We start from the raw sequence: 19544 nt of genomic DNA, 5'->3' as shown, positions 1-19544 counted from the left end.
TTAAAGAGGGGACAATATTTAAAAAGATTTTATAGGTCTATAAAGGAATATGATAATGTAGCAGGTAGAAATGAAGATGAAGAAGGGGAGTGTTAACACTTGGAGACAAAGAAACATGGGCTCTAATAGAAAGTACTGTAAACTTAGATTGATACTCAGACTTGGAAGAGATAGGGAAGTCAAATAAGTATATTTTGCTATTATTATACATCTGAAAACAAATGGAAAGATTAATTTGACCTGAATGAATGATATGTACATTGTTTTAGTAATCGAATGATGTGTTTAATTGTAAAATGTCTTCCTTCTTTTATATGTTTGTGAAACTAATAAAAAATATAATTAAAAAATTAAATATAAAGAATATTTGAAAATTTCCTCATCCCCTCAAGGGGGAAGGATGCCTTGACGTGTCAAAAGCAAAATAAAACTATCAACAATCACAAGATTGTTCACCCCTGTATGGTAGCAATAGCAAGCATTTGTGCAAAATGGGTGGGTTTCATGAACAATGTGACACAAAAGCAATAGAAAAAAAGGATGTTTTGTGCAAGAAAAAAAAACTTCAGATTTTTTTTTTTATCAAGAAGTTCCAAATACCAAAAAAAACCAAAAAACCAACCACCAAGTTTTAAATGTGCACAAACTCTTTTTAAGCTTATCCAATGAAGAAACAGGTTCTGAATTTTTTCCAGTCTCGTGTATATAAATGAAGCAAGCAAATATGTATACCCCCACATAAATTTAATTGTATTGTGTGATCTGGAAATGGCTCTTTGTAATTAGAATGGGATATAACAAGTCTGAAAAGGAATATTTTTAAAAAGCTGACTATGTAAATTTTATGTAGGTCACACCACTGTATGAGTTGGTGAAGGAAATACCTTGTGCCTCAGTCAAAAGACTTTACCTGAAACAAGCCATCAAAGAATACCTGAGTGAAAATGATCCCTGCAGATGCCAGCCATGTCAAAATGGTGGTCAACCAGCCATAGTTGAAACTCAGTGCCTATGTTTCTGCAAACCATATACTTTTGGACCAGCTTGTGAGTTTGGAACTCTGGTACAAGACCAACCAGGCAAGTATTTCCCCTTTTTACATTTTAGGCAGCAGTGTATAACACATGCCCCACCATGACTATACACATATAATGTTACATTTTTCTTGGTCCCTCCACCCTCAGAGTACATTTCTGGGACATGCAAGAGACAGCTTTTTATGTGGTTGCTCCCAGACTTTGCAGCTCCTCGCCAAAGGAGATTCAGTTCCCCCCTCACATCTATTGTCCTTCTGCCAGCTGGCAAAGACCTTTTTTCCTTCCTTAGAACTTTATCACACAAGGCTAATACATTGGAATTGTCATATGATAATAGTCTCTTTGGCTGCTGCATATCACATGACATTGGGCCTTTCCTGTTGTCACTTGCATTTCAGTTGTTGCTGGAGCACACCTTTGCATTGGTGGGAAAAACTGTCAATACTCCCAATATTGTTGCTTTCCCATAGGATAGATAGTGCAGTAGGTTCCTTCTGCTGCAGTTCTGATATTCTAGCAGTAATGTGCAGTAAATGGGTGTGGTTCTCCTCCTCTCCCCCTTCTTCCCCTCACTTTTCCCAAGTAGGCACACATGCACTGGGTTGTGCATACATGGGAGGGAAGGCAGAGTTAGAGAGGCCATGTGGAAGAGTGAGCACAAGACCACAGTTTGCTAAGGCAACATAGGGGCCATTCACATTACCTTTTAGATCGGTTTTGAAATCGAATCTTGCACGTGAAGTTCATATTGGGCCCGATTCTGTCACAATCCATGTCGAGGCTTGCACAAGGAAATGCCCCTTACCCCGGGGTATCCAGATTCAGGCTAAAATCCGTCTTTTCTCAAAAGACCCGGTCCACGAAATATGAACTTGCCCTCGATCATGTTCGGGGCAAATTGGGAGGGATTAGGGTCAGGGGGCGGCAGAGTCAGAGCATTCCCTCCCATCATCAGAAGGGAGGGAAGGAGGAGGAGGAGGAGGAGGAGAAAGAGCCAAAAAAAAAAAAAGGGGAATCGCTGGATGCAAAGGGTGAGAGGAGAAAGGGGGAAATCAGGGGTGACTTTTGGGCTGCAGAAGTCTGTCAGAGAGAGGTGGGGGGGTGGAGAAAGTGATGAAGGAGGAGGAGGAGGAGGAGGAAGAAGAGGAGGAGGAGGAGGAAGGGGCCGTGGGAAGAAGGGAGCCATATGGAGGGGATTCTAAAACGGAGCAGGAGGAGGAGGAGGATGAAGGAGCTGGGGAAAAGGGTCAATGGGCATCTCCAAGGAAGGAGTCTGAAGGAAGGAGAAGGAGGGCTGTGGGTCCAAGCTGGGGGATGTAGGGACATCAGCCTCTTTTGACAATTTATGTGCATTATTTTTTGGGTGCCTGCTTGTTCTACTTTCCTGTTGCTCCTGGATTATTATTATTATTATTATTAGTGTTATATGAGGATGCTACAGGAATGCCTGCGCTGCATTTCCATTTTATTCCCAATTCATTCCATGGGTCTACTTTAGTTGGAACTGACGGGTCACACTCTCTCAGCCTCAGTGGAAGGCAATGGCAAAGCCCCTCTAGCAGGAGAAAAAAGGTCAGGTCAGGTCAGGTCAAAGGCAGGGCACAAACGGAGCCCACATCAGGCACCTCCCCCCCTTTTCATATTTTTTTAAAAATTATTTTTGATCAAATATGCGCATGATTTTTTTTCTTGAGGCAGATAGAGCAGGGCTAGCAGCTTGTACACTTTCTCTTTTCTCTGCTCGCTTCCAGCAAAGGGGAAATGTTACAAATGTTGCAAAAGGCTAGACTTACAATCAATGTTACATTTTTTGCTGTCAAATGATACATGCTTTTGCTACTGAATTAAGAGGCAGCCCTGAATTGCTTTTAAAAGCAAAAAAGAATGCAAGGCAATTGCATCCTTTTCTGGCATTTCCGAGGTGAGGAATTTATTATTATTATTATTATTATTATTATTATTACATGTGTAAGAGGCAATCTGGGGTGGCAAGGAGTGGGGGATACATGATGCATTAACCCATTTTGAGGTTGAAAATGGGGCCAAGGGCAGATCATACCCTGCACTCACCCAAATGCCCCCCCCTACACAAAAGAGATTTTAAATTGACAAAAGGTGCGCACTTTGGGGCATTGTGCATGGCTCTTTAAAAAAAAGGAGGGGGGAGTACACTTCCGATGCCCCTGCAAACGTCACCTATGACGATTGCTTGATTGACAGCAGGCGCCCTCAAGTTAAACCCGATAAGGCATTTGGGTTAAAATGCCCCTCAATCGTAGTGGGCACTTGCTAACGGAGGGATTCAGGGAAGGGGCATCCAGATCTACCCAGTTCCACCCACATTAACTGAGCCAGTGGGAATGGGGCCTATAGAACAGTTACTGAGAAGTGTGATAACAATTGTTTTCAAACCAATATGAGGGGGATATCGTTAAATTTTAATTATCACCTTTAAAAAGATTTGACAGAATGTCTGTTTTGATTTGTAGTTGTTAATTTATCGCTACGTAATCACCATCCAGATTTGCACATTTTCCCCAACGTTTTTTGACCCTCCAAATACCGTTATTCTAGAAGTCTTCAGATTGTGCCTTACAAAAATAAAGGACACAATGAGCTGATTTTCTCAACATCATGCACTTAGGGACCAATGATGACACTGACAAAATTTCATCAATTTATCATAACAACTTCCAGATGGTATTTATTACTGTACGATACCCCCTCGTAAGGCACAATCTGCAGACGTCAACAATATCAGGTATTTGGAGGGTCAAGAAATGCTGGAAAAAATGTGTAAATCTGGAATGTGCCTACGTAGAGAAACATTAACAACTACAAAGCAAAACAAACTTTTTGTTAAATTTTTTTAAAGGTGATAATTAAAACTTTATGATACCCCCTCATATGTTCCCCTGTGCTTCAGTTATGCAATTGCAGCGATTCAATAGGCTGGTATGATAAAGTCCTCAGTTAATACTTTTTGGCCTTTGATGGGCTATTGAGGAAGAGACACTTGCATTTTTATTAAAATATTCAATTATTAATGTTCTTTTATGTAGCTTTTATTTCACTTTTGTTTCAACAATATAATTTGCTTGATTTTATTGGATAACTTTTTGTGACGTCTTACTTAATCATTATGTGAGACACCTTGAATTCCATTTTGTATGGAAAAGCAGGACAGAATTCAAATCAAATTGAATCATATGAAATACTTTTGCATAGCTGGTGCAACTACCATGTTTCCCTTAGCTCCAGTCCTTGCCTGTAGCATACAGTATTCAATCTCAGAGACATAGAGATACCAAACCCATGGGATACACTATTACTTAATAACGGAAAGAATATTCAAAAACATGATGGAGCAAAAAATCAAAAAGCATATTGGAAGAGTAAGAAGTCTCACAGATTTATTTCCCACAAAAATGCACATGAAGCATTTTCTGCACATGTATGTTTTGTGGTGCGTAAGTCCCAATCTGTAAACAATTTTTTAAGAATGGCAAAAAATTTAAGGAATTTCTCACAGCAAGGAGACAAATAGTCAAATTATTCATCCTTGCCTATGAGAATGAAATTTACAAAGATTTACATACCTACTATTACTTCTTTTGTTTGCTTACTAGAATGTCAAATAGAGTTTTGAGGGGGTGGAAAGCCTGGTGAGAAATGGTGGCTTAGGGAGTACATTATCTACAACCCCCTATGAACTTTACACTGGGATAACCTATATATCAGGTTATCCAAACATTTTGCCGCCTGAGGCTGAGCAGCAAAATATTTTGTTTTGAAACATTCAATGTTGTATCTTAGGGAAGTCAATCCATTTTGGCATGTGAGGCAGAAAATCTCACACGTTCTTTCTTTCTTCCTGCCAGTAAAAAGACTGGCATAATAAATTAAATAAGTAACAATTTGCTGCCCTTTCATGACATTCAGAATCTGCTCTCTCAACCAGCTCCCTGTTGGTGGACCCACTCCTCTCTATGCACTATTTTATTTTATTTATGTTTATATTCTGCTTTTCTCCTAACACAGGCTTTCCATGGCCACAGATTTTGTATCCACAGATTCAACCATCCACGGCTTGAAGAAAAAAAAGGATCCCAAAAGCTAATCTTGATTTTGCCAGCTTTGCCATTGTATGGCAGCTATGCCATTGAAGATCCATGGATTTTGGTATCCACGGGCTGTCTTAGAACCAAACCCTGGTGGATACCGAGGACCAACTGAAAAAATGCCAAGATGGCTTACAAGCATGTAAAAAACCAGGATACAGTTAAAATGTCCACAGAGCAACTCTTAATGTTGTATAATTCTCTCTTGTATGATTGTTACTGACATTATCCAGGTGTCATCAATGGTGGCTGGAGCTGCTGGTCCTCTTGGAGTCCTTGTACAGCAGGAAGGAAATCAAGAACCCGAAGCTGTAATAACCCATACCCTAGTGGTGGTGGACATTCCTGCATTGGAGAAACAGTTGAAAACCAACAGTGTGAGGATGATGACTTGCAACATTTTCGGTAGGATTACCACTCTAGCACCACTAGTTTGGTAGTAGACAGCTTCCAGGGATTAGGGAGCCACATTACTTGCCGAGAACATGGAGAGCCATCCCAATATTCTCCATTTTTTTTGTGGGGCAACCAACAGAAGAATTTAGTGGGCATGATTGGCCAGTTCAGGCCACTGAATACCCTCCAGCATTTCACAGACAAAAACCAGGACACATGTGATCAGCCAACATCAGAATGTGATCAAGATGACAAAAGTGTCTGAGGAAGATAACGTAAGCTTGGAGAGGCTGCAGCTGTTTGCTTTTGCCTGACCTGAGTGGGAAGGACAAGATCCTGCCTCTCGTCTCCTCACTGTCTTGTTGTGTTAATTGAGTACATATCACTTTTTGACTTTGAATTCAGTTTGCAGCAACTGGAGTAAGCTAAAGACAGTGGGAGAAAGAGAGAACCTGGGACATTTTAAAAGCAGCTGAAAAAATAGGAAAACATAGGATAAATTAGGACAACCCCTACCTATTCAGGATAGTTTGTGGGTATACCGTTGATTCCTGTTGCCATGCCTAACAGCTACAACAAATTTCTTACCTGCCTCTCCCATAGATCAAGGCAGGGAAAAACAATAATGAACAAATACACATTATTTACCATCACTTGAAACACACATATATTGAAATTGTCCTTTAGGCAAGCGAGCCTTTGTGATTGGGGGGAAAAAGGCCTTAAAACAAGTGACATTTTTAGGTGAAGTTCAAATATGTGGAATATTTTATCTAGACTGGAACAACTGGCTAGGGCTACAAAAGTAGCGAGCATGACACAGTTTCTCTTTCTGTAGCCGGATTGTCTCCTCCCTTCAAGTTGATGGTAACTTTGATCTCATTGACTTCCATGTCAGTGGGGGGGCGGGGGTGATGAATCCACTCTGGAATTTAGTCTAAACTTTAAAGGCAATATCCAAGGTTCTGTACCTAGTTGAAAAAAAGGTTCAGCATTTTGGCTAGCACCTTTAACATTTGGACTACAATTAAGATCAGATTCACCATTCTCCTGACACTGAAGCAACAGATCAGCTGTTAATGGCCTTGCAGGACAGACCTGCTTGTGAAACAGGACAGACCTGCTTATATTTTGAAATGAAAGTCAACAACACTCTTGAATGCTGGAAAAACATTATAGTATTCACTTCTTTGCTTTACAGAACAATAGAGCCTCACTGCTTTGACATGTCTGCATTTGGCACAGAATCTTGCCCATCACCCCCGCCCTTGGAAAATGGATACATTCAAGTAAGCCAAGCATAAGAGAATTTTGACTCATTTTCTATGTGCAGATACAGTGGCATAATTTAAATGGCATTTTTTGTACTTACTGTGGAGCAACATCTGCTAAATGAAGTGCAACCTATTTCTGAGGTCTAATCTGCACTTTAACTGACATGGCTCAATGCTATGGAATTCTGGTACTGTATTTGTATTTTTCTGAGATATTTTGCCTTCTCTGTCAGAGAACTCTGGTGCTGTAAAAAAGTTTCTGCCTTTGACAGGTTTGTCTAGTCATGTCTGACTGAAGGGGTGGTGGTGATAATCTCTGTTACTAAGCCAAGAGAGCAAACTTGTCAAAGATGACTCAGTGATCATGTGGCCAGCATGACTGCATGGAATACTGTTACCTTCCCACCAAAGTGGGACCTATTTACTTGCACTTTTACATATTTTTGAACTGCTAGGTTGGTAGAAGCTGGGACTAGTGACAGGAGCTCATTCCATCATGCAGTGCTTGGGTCTTGAACTGCTGACCTGCTGACCTTGCGATTGTCATAACAAACTAAAAATCCCAGGATTCCATAACATTGAGCCATGGAAGTTACAGCAGTGTCAAACTGCATTATTTCTGCATTGCACATTAGACTTGAGTAGACTTGTCTAGAATTGCATTTGGTTCATTACATATGTTACTGGTTATTATTAAGTAGCATAACTTCTGTGTCAGTTCTGACTGGGACACCCTCTGAGGAAGGGATACTGCTGGAGGCAGGTCACTCCTTCCAAAAATCTCATATCTTTCAGAGAGGGCTGCATTCCCTACATTGGGATGGGAATCAGGCAGCCTGTTATTAACTGTGGCTCTCAGCAGTGTTTCCAAAATGTGCTTCTTTGCAGGATGCTGATTCATCATATCCTATGGGGAAAAGCATCAGCTATACTTGCAATAATGGATATGCTCTTGTGGGGGACCAAATTGCTACATGTGTTGAAGGACTGAAGTGGAGAATTGGTCAGATGGGATGCCACAGTACGTATCAGAAGACAAAGAAAGTCCTGCTGTGGCAGACCGAATTCCTGTCTAATCTAATGGCCTGTTTCCCACAAGGGCAAGGCTGATGCCTATGGGAAGTTCAGAAGCAGGAAATAGTAATAGCAGCTTCATTTATATACCGCTTCATGCCATCTAAGCAGTCTCTAAGCAGTTTACAACTGTAAGCTAATTGCCCCCAACAAGCTAGGTACTCATTTTAGCAACCTTGGAAGGATGCAAGGCTGAGTTGACCCTGAGCCCCAGGCTGGGATTGAACTCACAACCTTGAGGTTTGTGAGTGAGTTGCTGCAGTATCTGCATTTAACCACTGCGCCACCAGGACAAAAGTGTGCCCTAACAACTGATATACATGGAAAGCACCAAAAATGCCTTATTTATAAATGATTTTAAGTTGATAATTTTCAAATATTTATATACCACTTATATTCAGACATTTCAAAGCACTGTACATCTGTATATACAGTGCGCCCGCACCATATGCGGGTGCACTTTATGCGGCTTCCACCTTACATGGAAGCCACATGATGATAAAATGGTTCACATGCCCACGGTGCATGTGCTGCCCTAAGCCATAAGCTTGTGGTCCATTGTTTCCAATGGGGTGCAAGTATACACGGATTTCCTCTTACACGGGGGATCAGGAATGGATCCCCCGCATAAGGAGAAGGCCAACTGTATATTGTACAAACTTTAATGTACAGTCTGTAGGCAGTCCAAGAAATAGTTGTTGGGTTGGACTGATCAGGGAAATCTTGTAGAAACAAGTATATTTTAATATGTATGAAAAACTAATATAGTTAAAGCATGTCTAGAAAGATACATGGACTTTGCTTCCCTCCCACAATATGCCATGTTCAGTGTTCAAGTTTTGGTCCCCTCCCCAGCTCCATATCTGTTTCATGTTACCCTCACAAAGTTTAGAAGGGCTTTAACTCTGGCACGCTTCAACGTGTTGCCCACAAGCCATGTTGGAAGGTAGATTTTAAAAAAATACCTTTTGAACTTCGTTTTTGCCCATGTGGCTCAGGCACTGTTGAAACCAATGAGTATGTTCTCCTTTATTGTCAATTCTATAGAGACATTCGTCACCAACTGATTAGCCCACTACTGAATAAATTCCCAGGTAAAACTGACTCCTTCTATTTATGCCTCCTATTGGATAACAATGGTTCTACAGTATCCCATAAGGTGGCTAAATTTTGTTACATTGTCTGTAAACTGCGCCCTCAACTGACAAATGGCCATTTTATTACCGTGTAGAAAGTTCTGTTTGGATATTGTACATGTATAGTCTACTATTAGTTTATATTTTAACCTGTTACTGTGATACTGATATGCTGTTTGTGTGGTTTTGTTTTTATACTGGTCAAAGACCGAATAAATTTTATTACAATTAGTTAAAGCATGTCAAATGTTACATAACGACTGACATCTGAAATTGTACATATATCCATGATATCCAAGTATTAAGTTTTCCAGGATGGTGGCAGAGAGGCTGGGAGTGTTTGTTTTGGCTCTCTAAAGTTGTCTTAAAGCTAAGGACTTCAGAGCCTGAAGTTAAAGTTTTCCATATATTATTATTTTATTATTATTATTAACCTTTATTTATGAAGCGCTGTAAATTTACACAGCGCTGTACATGCAATCTTTTTAGTTAGACGGTTCCCTGCCCTCAGGCTTACAATCTAAAAAGACATGACACAGAAGGAGAAGGGAGTGGTGGAGGGAAAGGGTAAGAGGTCCAGCAGTTCCTCTCAACCTCCGAGGTCTGGACCAAGGCAGATGGACTGGAGGGAGGGCAAGGCTTCATAATGGATGGTTAATCATTATCCAGAGAAAATACATAATCACAAGTAGGATAATACATATACAGTACATAGGAATACAGGAAATGGATCGATAAACAGCCAACAACAGAACATCAGATAGTAAGCGACAATTATGCGATGCCTGGGAAAGCTTCTCTGAATAGGATGGTTTTCAGCTCCGTTTTGAAGCTGGTTAAAGAAGTGATGGCTCTTGCTTGTGGAGGAAGAAGGTTCCAGGAGTGAGGGGCAGCAAGTGAAAAGGGGCGAATCCGGGATGGGGCAGAGGAAATCCTGGGCTGAGACAGGAACCCTTGACTACCAGAACGGAGGGCCCTGGTGGGAAGGTGAAGAGAAAGAAGGTCTGATAAGTAAGGAGGGGCCAGTCCATGGAGGGCTTTGAATGTCGACAGCAGGAGCTTATACTGAATGCGGAAAGGGAGAGGGAGCCAGTGAAGGGATGCCAACACAGGAGAAATGTGGTCAGAGCGGTGGGTGGAAGTGATAATGCGTGCAGCTGAATGCTGGACAGAGATTAAAGGACGGAGGTGAGAAAGAGGAAGCCCAGCCAGGAGGACATTACAGTAATCAAGTCGTGAGATCACTAGGGCATGGACCAGGATCTTGGCAGTAGAGGCGGAGAGATATGGTCGGATTTTGGCAATATTGTACAAAAAGAATCTACAAGCCTTGGCTGTGGTCTGGATCTGAGGGATACACGACAGAGAAGAGTCAAAGATAAAGCCAAGACTGCGGGCTTGCTGGACTGGTTGAATGGAAATGTTGTCCACAGAGACAGAAAAGGAGTATTGAAGGTTGGGCTTAGGAGGAAAGACAAGGAGCTCCGTCTTGGACATGTTGAGCTTCAAACGCCGATGGCGCATCCACTGCGAGACAGCTGTAAGGCAAGATGAGACTTGCTGTTCAAGCCTTGGCGAAAAGTCAGGGGCAGAAAGATACAGCTGGGTGTCATCGGCATACAGATGGTAGGAAAAACCAAAAGAGCTGATGAGTTTTCCTAAGGACAGTGTGTAGAGAGAAAACAGAAGGGGACCCAGAACAGAGCCCTGGGGAACTCCAACAGATAAGGGAACAGGAGAAGAAGTCAGACCCCCTGCAACTACAGCAAAAGATCTGCCAGACAAGTAAGATCTAAACCAGTCGAGAACAGAGTCTGAGAACCCAAGGCCAGAGAGTATGTCAATTAGGAGACAGTGATCAACAGTGTCAAAGGCTGCAGACAGATCGAGAAGAATGAGAACAGAGTAAAGGCCATTAGCCTTGGCCTGTAAAAGGTCATTCGAGATCTTAGTGAGAGCTGTCTCTGTAGAATGCCTTGGGCGGAAACCAGACTGAAAGGGATCAAGGATGGAATTGGCTTCAAGAAACTCAAGACAGTCCTTCTTTGGATGCTGTATAGGTTCATATTTCCTTCCTCCCCATGCAGTGCCCAAAGCTGCACTCTGGACTTACTGATCAGCCTTTGTAGCACTTCCTATAGTTATTCTATGCCTCATGGAGAGCAGACAGATTCACAAAAATGCTGGCTTTGTCTCCATAGCCAGATGCAGACTTACTAAGCTATGTTGAGCCATATAGAATTGTGGCCAAAAGGTGCCACCACAGTAAATGCCCCACTTCAAACAACTGCTGAGTGGATGTCAGGAATTTGTGACATGACCAGGAAGGTTTTCTCCGTTACTGGCTTTGGGATTCTAGGACCTATAGTCTAAAAATGTAACTTCTACAAGCTGTCACAGAGATACTTTTTAATCCTGGAGGATATATAGAATTCTCTTTTAAGAGCATTTGTCTTGATGGCCATCATTATATATTTTACAGAATGCATCATCAACATTTATTTATATAGTGCCATCGGTGTGCATGAGCAGCACGCGTGTGCGTGTGTATGCATGTGTATTGGGTGCCTCTAAGTCATTTTAGACTTTTGGTAACCATAAGGTGAATCTATCATAGGGTTTTCTTGGCAGGTTGCTTCAGAGGAGAGATTTGTTTTGTTTTTTATGCTCAAGCAGGGAACTGAACCCTGATCTTGAGTTGTAGCCCACCGTTCAAACCACTATTTTTTGCAATAGTTAATTTGATTGTTCCCTGCCTTCGTGCTTACAGATGCTGTCTCAGGCCCGTAGCTAGACCTTTAGGGGCCCTGAGGCAGAAAGTAGGGCTCGGTAGAGCGGAGTGTTTGCACGTTCTAGAGTCCTACTGCATACCACAGGCGCCATCTGGGCACACTGCCATTTGGGCCCCCCTTTGGCTGGGTGCTGAAGTCACAGCAGTAGCAGTTGGGATGGGGAGAGGATCTATTCCCCACTGCTGGACCTAGGCATGATGTGCTGTATGAAGAAGTAAATATGGGTCCCATAAAGACAGGTCCTAAGTCTGAAAAGGGTGAAGACAATGGTCTTAGAAAATGTAAACCCATAACTTTGGGAAATTACTTTTTTGAATTATAGCTACTAGAATGTTCCAGCCAACTTGGGAGAAGTATTTGTTGTTGTTATTGTTGTTGCTGTTAAAAAGAGAAGTTTCCCAAGCGATGCTTAAACCTACAGAGATGGTAGATAGAAAAGAGCAATTTCTATAAAACAGGAAAGATGTGTGTTTACTTTCCATATTCATTTCTTAGAAACAGCCTGTGTCTTACCTGAGTTGGAAGAAGGACTGAGTGGACACCCAGTGAAACCATTGTATGAAATTGGAGAGAAAGTAAAACTCTCATGCCCAGGTGATATGCAGCTGGAAGGGGCAGCTTTCCTTTTGTGTGAACCTAGTCTGAAATGGTCTCCCAATATCAATGAAATCCACTGCAGGAGAAGAGGTAGGTCCCACGAGGATACAGATGAGATGGCACTCCTGTATGCACAAATTGGAAAAAAAATGTTACACTTACATCCCATTCTTCCTTTGAAGAACCTGAATGTAGCTTTTGGAAAATCTCCAAGGCAGACTGCCATTCAAATGAACATGTTCACAGTTTGTATGAGAACATCTTGTATCACTGAAAACTTCACTCGTCCCAAACAAGTTTAGATAAAGGTGTCCCTTTGAAGGAGAGCAAATACTTCTTTTTTTAAAAATGTATGCAAGAACTTTTGTCTCCTAATATTTACTTTTTAGAAGACATGTAGTAGCTTTAATTTATCTCCCTGTCTTGCAATCTGAGATCCTTGGGGTTCAGACTCCTTGGTCTATCAAAGAGTTTAGGGAGGTATGGAAGCTACATTTTCCATGGTTTCCAACTTTCTTGGCTTGTGCAGCTTCCATATGCTACAGCATCTAGATAATTATTTCTGGCTGTGGTATTTCCTGGAGTTCTTACTATTTCATCTCTCCTTGCACTGGTAAGTGGTGTATAGTGAGAGACAAATTATAAGGAGCTCTCCCGAAATTGTGGCACCAGGAGGGCTTCACAGTAAGTCAGGGTGGTCATACATAGCTCAGCCGAGTGAAGGCCTGCAAGCAGACCTACTACCGTAAACTCTGCTAAACAAGGATTGCATCCAGTTAGGAATCCATTTATGTCTGAGTGATGAAATTTAGAAGATTTCAAATTCAAAAATGTACTTGGAAAGGGAAGATAGATGCTTACAATTTGGTATACAACCTCCCTCTCAACCTCATCACTCAATTACTAGATGATCAAATTCTGTTTAAATTGACTCTTTCATATCACACTGTGAATCCACTTTAACTACAGTGGTTCCAGTCAATGGAATCCTGGGACTTGCAGTTTAGGGATGAGTGTTTAGAATTTTCATCCACACAGTTCTAGTATCTCACCAAACTACAAATCCCCAGATTCCATAGGATGCAGCGATGAAAGGTAAAACGAAATCAAAATGCCATAATGTGTAGTATAAAAGTGTCCCTTCTACTTGCTGGCCTTTTTGCTAGTATGCCAAGAGAGAAAAACATCAGTGGACCAAAGCAATAAAAAGAGAATGCTTAAACACACACAGAGAGAAATACATAAAATAAGATGTACAAAAGAACTATGCATCTTAAAGTTCACCTTATTAAAAATAGATGCATTGGATTAATTGTCTTTGAGAGATTCTAAAGGAAACATAACTGCCCTTTTGGAGGTATGGTAAAGTGAGAGGAATCAATAAATCTCTGCTTTATTGTAAATGAGAGAGAAAAGACAATTGTGTGTCCCAAGTATCTGCAAAAAGAGAGGCTTAACATTAATGAGAGACAATGACCTGTATAGCTCAAATGGGACAGTTTAGGCTGAGCTGTTAATTAAAAAGGCTTTTAAAGGGCTAATCATCAAAGGAGATTGGGGTTTATAGTAATTAAGTATTTTTCATTGTGAGAGTTCTGAGGAAAATATATTTTTGCCTGCCTACTTGGGTTTTGTATGATTTCTTTTAAAAACCTGCCTATCACTTAATGACGAATGCTAGCACCCTGTGTATGATCATAACAAGGTTGAGAAATACTAACCTTCCCTGTCTAATGTTATGCCAGAATATCTGTCCCCCATCTATAATTAAAGAGAACTGACAGAAGCGATTGCAGCATTCAGTATCACCTGTAGATATGATTTTAACACCAGCTCTCTAACTTAAACTATAACCTGAACCTTGGTAAAACCCTGGCCATGATGACTGTAGGGTTATAGGAGGTGTGTCCTAAAAAAATAACTTTTCCAAGCTTTGTCAGAATGGTACAGTGCATTTCTCTACTGTTGCCAATGTGAATATTGATAACTTGTGTTTTTGCCTGAATTTTCTCCTTTCACTCAGCTCCCAGTGTGACTGTTCAACCAGCAGTGACTGAATGTCAACCATGGGAGAAAGTACAGGAGACAAGATGTGTCTGTAAGATGCCATATGAGTGCGGGTGAGTTGGAATAGGTTGAAAAATTCACTTTCTAGGGTATCAGACTATGACAGATGATAGACCTTTGGAGAAATAATCTTTGAGTTTTGATTACAATAAAATGTCAGTTGTTTAGTCTCCCTGGACTGAGCATCACTGTAAATTGTTTGGTCATTTTGCCTGATTTGACAGAGTTGTAATTTGGTGTTAGCAGAGATGGAATGTAGATAACTGAATAGAAATGGAAAAGAAAGCTTTGGTTCTGGCTGACCTGTAAAACAGAGAGAAAAAGAGACAAATATATATTCTGGTGACAGTGGGTTAGAGAAAGATGTAATTATGTTCTAAGAACTAGGGTTCCCAAATCTGAGGGTGTGGCATCTCTTTTCCAGTCTTCAGGATATGGGGAGGAATCTTAGGGTAAGAGTGTTGTTTGAAACATGTGAAATACAGCTTCTCATCATTTGTTTGCTCCTCATTTCCCATGTTCTTTTTGTTTGGTCTTTTAATATGGGAAGATTGTGAAGACTGGAAGACCATGAAGCTCATTGCAAGTGGAAATAATAATAATAATAATAAATTTATTATTTTAATACCGCCCTTCCATAGATCAGGGCGGTTCACAGCAAATATCAATAAAACAATTAAGAATACATAAAAACACCCCTCTCTCACTGACCCCTCCCCCCTGGTAAAAAGCCACCACAGCGGCAAGACAGTCCTCCGCAGTTCTGGGGAGCTTCTTCCCAGGTGACATGGGGGGGGGGCAGCGGCAGAAGTAGTCCTCCACCAGCTCTCAGGCAGTCCCCGATGTTGCTGGGTCTGCCTGATGGCTCCCTCTGAGGCCAAGATGACAGTTGAAGAGGGAGGGGCCTCTTCCTTCAGGCAGTCCTCGATGTTGCTGGGTCTGCCTGATGGCTCCCTCTGAGGCCGAGATGACAGTTGAAGAGGGAGAGGCCTCTTCCTTCAGGCAGTCCCCGATGTTGCTGGGTCTGCCTGATGGCTCCCTCTGAGGCCGAGATGACAGTTGAAGAGGGAGGGGCCTATTCTTTCAGGCAGTCCTCGATGTTGCTGGGTCTGCCTGATGGCTCCCTCTGAGGCATAAATAAAATAGAAGTTCAGCCGGATAGTAGCACTTTCTACATGCCTTACTGCATGATATCATAGTTCTTCAGTTCTCTTCCCATGAAAGAGATGGTTGTAAAAGCAAGCCTTTTCCTTTTTCTTGCTGGAAAAATCTGTTTGACAAAAGACTCGCTTTACAACCATCTGCCGTGGGAAGAGAACGGAAGAACTACAGTGTCATGCAGTAAGGCACAGAGAAAGGTGCTACAATCTGGATGAACTTCCATTTTCTTTCCTTGTACAATAAACTCCTATATGCACGAATAAACATTTATACTCAGTTTACACATTAAATTTGAGGTCCAATGGAGAATCCTTCTCAAGTTGGCAGGGCAGGTCACAGACTTACCCTGTACATGTTACAGTGTAAAAAGAGGATTAAGGCTCATGTGAACAATAAAATGTTCTGCTTTTCTTTTAGCTCTTCCCTGGATGTCTGTGCCACAGACCAAAAAACCAAGAGAACCACATTACTAACAATCTGTAAGCTACATGCTCTTGAGTGCACGGGCAGACAGTATGCTTTGGTCAGTAAGGAAAACTGCAAAACTCCTGTTGCAATGGAGAGATCTTGTGGTTCGTGTCATTTGTGGGAGACATGTAATGGTGAGAGACTTTCTTTACTCCAGCACCAATAGCATGCTTGTCAAGAGATTATAATTCTGGGTGCTGCACATGACCAGCTCTTCCCTGAGGCTGGGTGAGGCAGTTGCCTTAGGCGGTGGAGTATCAGGAGCAATAAGTTTGTTACTCCTCATCCCCACTCTAGGAGACTCCCTGTTGCCTGGAGAACCATTATCAACAGCTCGGTAGAGCTTGCCATTTTTTCAATGTTTTTAGCTCTTGAGGGTTTTTAGAGCTAAGGCCTACGGGAGTTGGGGACTTAAAAAATTGCTTGTTCCAAGTTGGACATGGGATGGATGTGACTTGTGCACTTGTACATGTGAGTGGGAAGTATGTGGGGCTCATCTACATTTTTCAAAATACTCTAGACTCACCCTGGATTAAACCCGCCTGGATTCCTTGTGATTGGGCGGGCTATAAATAAATCATCATTATTATTATTATTATTATTATTATTATTATTATTATTATTTATCTGCTCTAGGTTTTCAGTGAACGGTGGGTGGCTGCCTTCCCACGTGGCCCCTGTGCCCAGCCTCATTTCTGAACTTAGAGTGACTCGTGCCCACAGAAAGACTCACAGGGACATTTGCTGGGACTGCATAGGAAGGGAGCTGGTCATCACTGCTGCATTTTGCTTTGGGTTTTCTGAAAAACCTGGAGCAAAAGGCAAGTCTTTTTAATGCTGAACAAGGGACGGAAACCTCGAATATGTTCCAAGTGTTCTGAAAACAGCTCATACCCAATTTGAGATTTTGAGCCTGTGTAGTGTAGACAGTGAGCTGGGAAGGGTAGTCAGGGTTTATGAGTAATGTAGACAAGCCTGTGGTATTCCTCATGGCAAAGGATTGTTTAGCTGCTCTTGAAGCTGCAGCTACAAACAGGTAATTTTTTTTTGTTCCAGTTCATTTTGTATAAGAATTTCTCAAAATTTCTTCATGTTTGTGATGGAAAACTGTTGATATTTTTTAAAAAACCCTTTAAATTGGGAGAAACTAAAATGGATGGATTCACCCCTCCTGATTCTGATTTAAGCTTTGCATGCTTAAACCTAGGGCTTGAATTGGTGTGACCACATTATTTCTAGATTAAGGTTACCACCTCTATTGCTGAAACAGTTCTTCCACTGGCAAACCATTTAAATATCAGAAACTTCCTGTCTTACTCCCTTGTATCATTCAAAGCTATGTTAGTCTGTAGAACCAGTACATAGAGAGATCTTGTTGCACCTTTGAGACTAACTGAAAGAAAGAAATTGGCAGCATTAGTTTTCATAGACTTCAGTCTACTTACTCAGATTCATTTTGCATCTGAGGAAGTAGACTGAAGTCTACGAAAGCTCAGTCTCAAAGGTGCTACAAGATCTCTCCCCCTGTGTCATTTACACTAGTGGTGGACAATTTCAGTAGACCCAGCATACAGTCTAACTCTTCCAAAACTCACCAGCCTGACCCCTAGCTCTCTGTTACAGTGCATTGCTGTAATGTGGCATCAGAAGTAAGTGAAAGCTCACACCTGAAATACACATTTTTGCTTAAAACAAGCATAACACCAGCTGTGTATTTGACATGTTTTAAAGGAAAATGGTACTTCCAGTTGGTTTGGGGAGTGTGATTTTAAGGCATGTAAAAATATGGGTTTGTTTTTGTTGCTACTCTTCCTAATCAGTGGACACGGTAGGGGAACAAAAAACGGAGAGGGCTTCTATATGTGGTTCTCTACCTCTGGTTAACACCTATTTGCTACTTCTCCTATTGTGCTACCTTGAGTAGGTAAGATGTACAAGTAGGTAAGACATACAAGCATTGAAAATCTCCAGCACTTTCTTTCCTTTAAATATGTCTGCTGGCTTTGTGGGCAATTTTTCTGCAATTGCTTGTTAGATTATATTATATAATTAATTGATGGACTAATTTGTTCTTCCATTAAGTAAATTTGTTCAATGTTTGACCATTGTTTAGATCCAACCAACCAGTGCACTTGCAGAACTGCTGAACCATGCAGCGAAGGAGGAATAAGCATTTGTGTTGATGTGGAAGGAAGGGTTGCCCAGCAGACAATGACTGAATGTGAGGCTGGCATTCTCAAGTGCCAAGGAGAGAATGTCCGCATTGTTAGCATAAGGCCATGTGATGGACAAAGCTCTTCATAACCAAGATGCATCTGAAACAGGACTGGCTACACAGTATGTTGTGTGATAAGGAACTGAAGAATGGGGATAGGGGAATTATTAAAACTAGATAAAATGACAAATCCCCATATAAGTGATATGAGGAGAGAAGGCTTTTATAGTTTAAGAGAAGGCTTTTATATTTCAGGGACTGGAGTGGGCACTTCCCATCTCCCCAGATAACTGTAAGAGAGAAGGAAACTACCCAGTATACAATGTCAGAAAGGCATTTTTTCCCATGTTGAAAATGTGGGGCTTTACTTTTCCCCATAGAGGTGCATGACAATTGTTCATTTACGTGGATAAAAGTTAAGGGGATCATTTGGGGAAACTACTGGTGTACTATTAACTGCCCCCTGTATCTGATGATCACATCTATTGAGATGTTAATTCTTGTGTCTTCATAGTCTCATACTTAATGCTTTATTGGTCTTCCTGTAGCAGGAACAGGAAATCTTTGACCTTCTCAGTGTTTTGAACAATAGTTCCCACAATCCCATACCATTAGCCACACCAGCTGGAGATGATGGGAGTTACTCGCCAAAATGTATTTCCTACCACTGCACTAAAATAATGGGTATCCAAGTGTTGAGGCAGAACCAAAGGTTATAAATACTGTATTTTCTGGCGTATAAGACTACTTTTTAACCCAAGAAAATCTTCTTAAAAGTCAGGGGTTGTCTTATACGCCAGGTGTTGTCTTATAGGGCAGGTGCTGAAACTTCGCCGCATAATGTGGGGGGGAGATCAACAAACGTGGCGCCGCGGCGTCTCACGCCATCCCACACTGTTATTGCCGGGGTGACCATATGGAAAACGCAAGCAAGGGGGGTGGTTGCTAGATACAAGTACGGTAAGAAGAACAATCTGTCTCACTAGTAGGATGCCTGGAAAGAAAATGGACGTTAACGTCCTGAAGAGCTGGTAGGGTGAGGGGAGGTGGTGTCTCACGGGAAGGTGGTAAAAGTGAAGGGCGACACGCTCAGCTGGTCAGGGGGTCCAGGAGACACGATCTGAGGCATGGAAACAAGCAGCCGTTGTTTGTGCACTACCCGCCTCGTATAGCCTGGGAGACAGATGGAGTGGCTGGGCAGCAGGG

General features: G+C 41.6%; 2 protein-coding genes across 2 annotated transcripts in view; one reads left to right on the top strand and one right to left on the bottom strand.

Moving 5' to 3' along the window:
- C7 (complement C7) overlaps window positions 1-19164 on the top strand; it is a 43814-nt gene extending 24650 nt beyond the window's left edge. Inside the window, exons 11-18 of the mRNA XM_042448642.1 lie at window positions 851-1079; window positions 5392-5563; window positions 6756-6843; window positions 7717-7849; window positions 12326-12517; window positions 14451-14547; window positions 16073-16257; window positions 18237-19164. Of these exons, the coding sequence (XP_042304576.1) occupies window positions 851-1079; window positions 5392-5563; window positions 6756-6843; window positions 7717-7849; window positions 12326-12517; window positions 14451-14547; window positions 16073-16257; window positions 18237-18427 (1287 nt within the window). The 3' untranslated portion in view covers window positions 18428-19164. The remainder of the gene's footprint in view (window positions 1-850; window positions 1080-5391; window positions 5564-6755; window positions 6844-7716; window positions 7850-12325; window positions 12518-14450; window positions 14548-16072; window positions 16258-18236) is intronic.
- The window catches only part of LOC121921100 (complement component C6-like), a 56137-nt gene continuing 41017 nt past the window's right edge, over window positions 4425-19544 (bottom strand). Inside the window, exons 18-19 of the transcript XR_006101840.1 lie at window positions 12344-12552; window positions 4425-5503 (exon numbers count right to left, since the gene is read on the bottom strand). The gene's annotated coding sequence lies outside the window, so the exon portion shown is untranslated. The remainder of the gene's footprint in view (window positions 5504-12343; window positions 12553-19544) is intronic.

Source organism: Sceloporus undulatus, chromosome 2 (genome assembly GCF_019175285.1).
Source record: "Sceloporus undulatus isolate JIND9_A2432 ecotype Alabama chromosome 2, SceUnd_v1.1, whole genome shotgun sequence".
Lineage (NCBI taxonomy): Eukaryota > Metazoa > Chordata > Lepidosauria > Squamata > Phrynosomatidae > Sceloporus > Sceloporus undulatus.
This window is presented reverse-complemented; position numbering and strand designations above follow the sequence as displayed.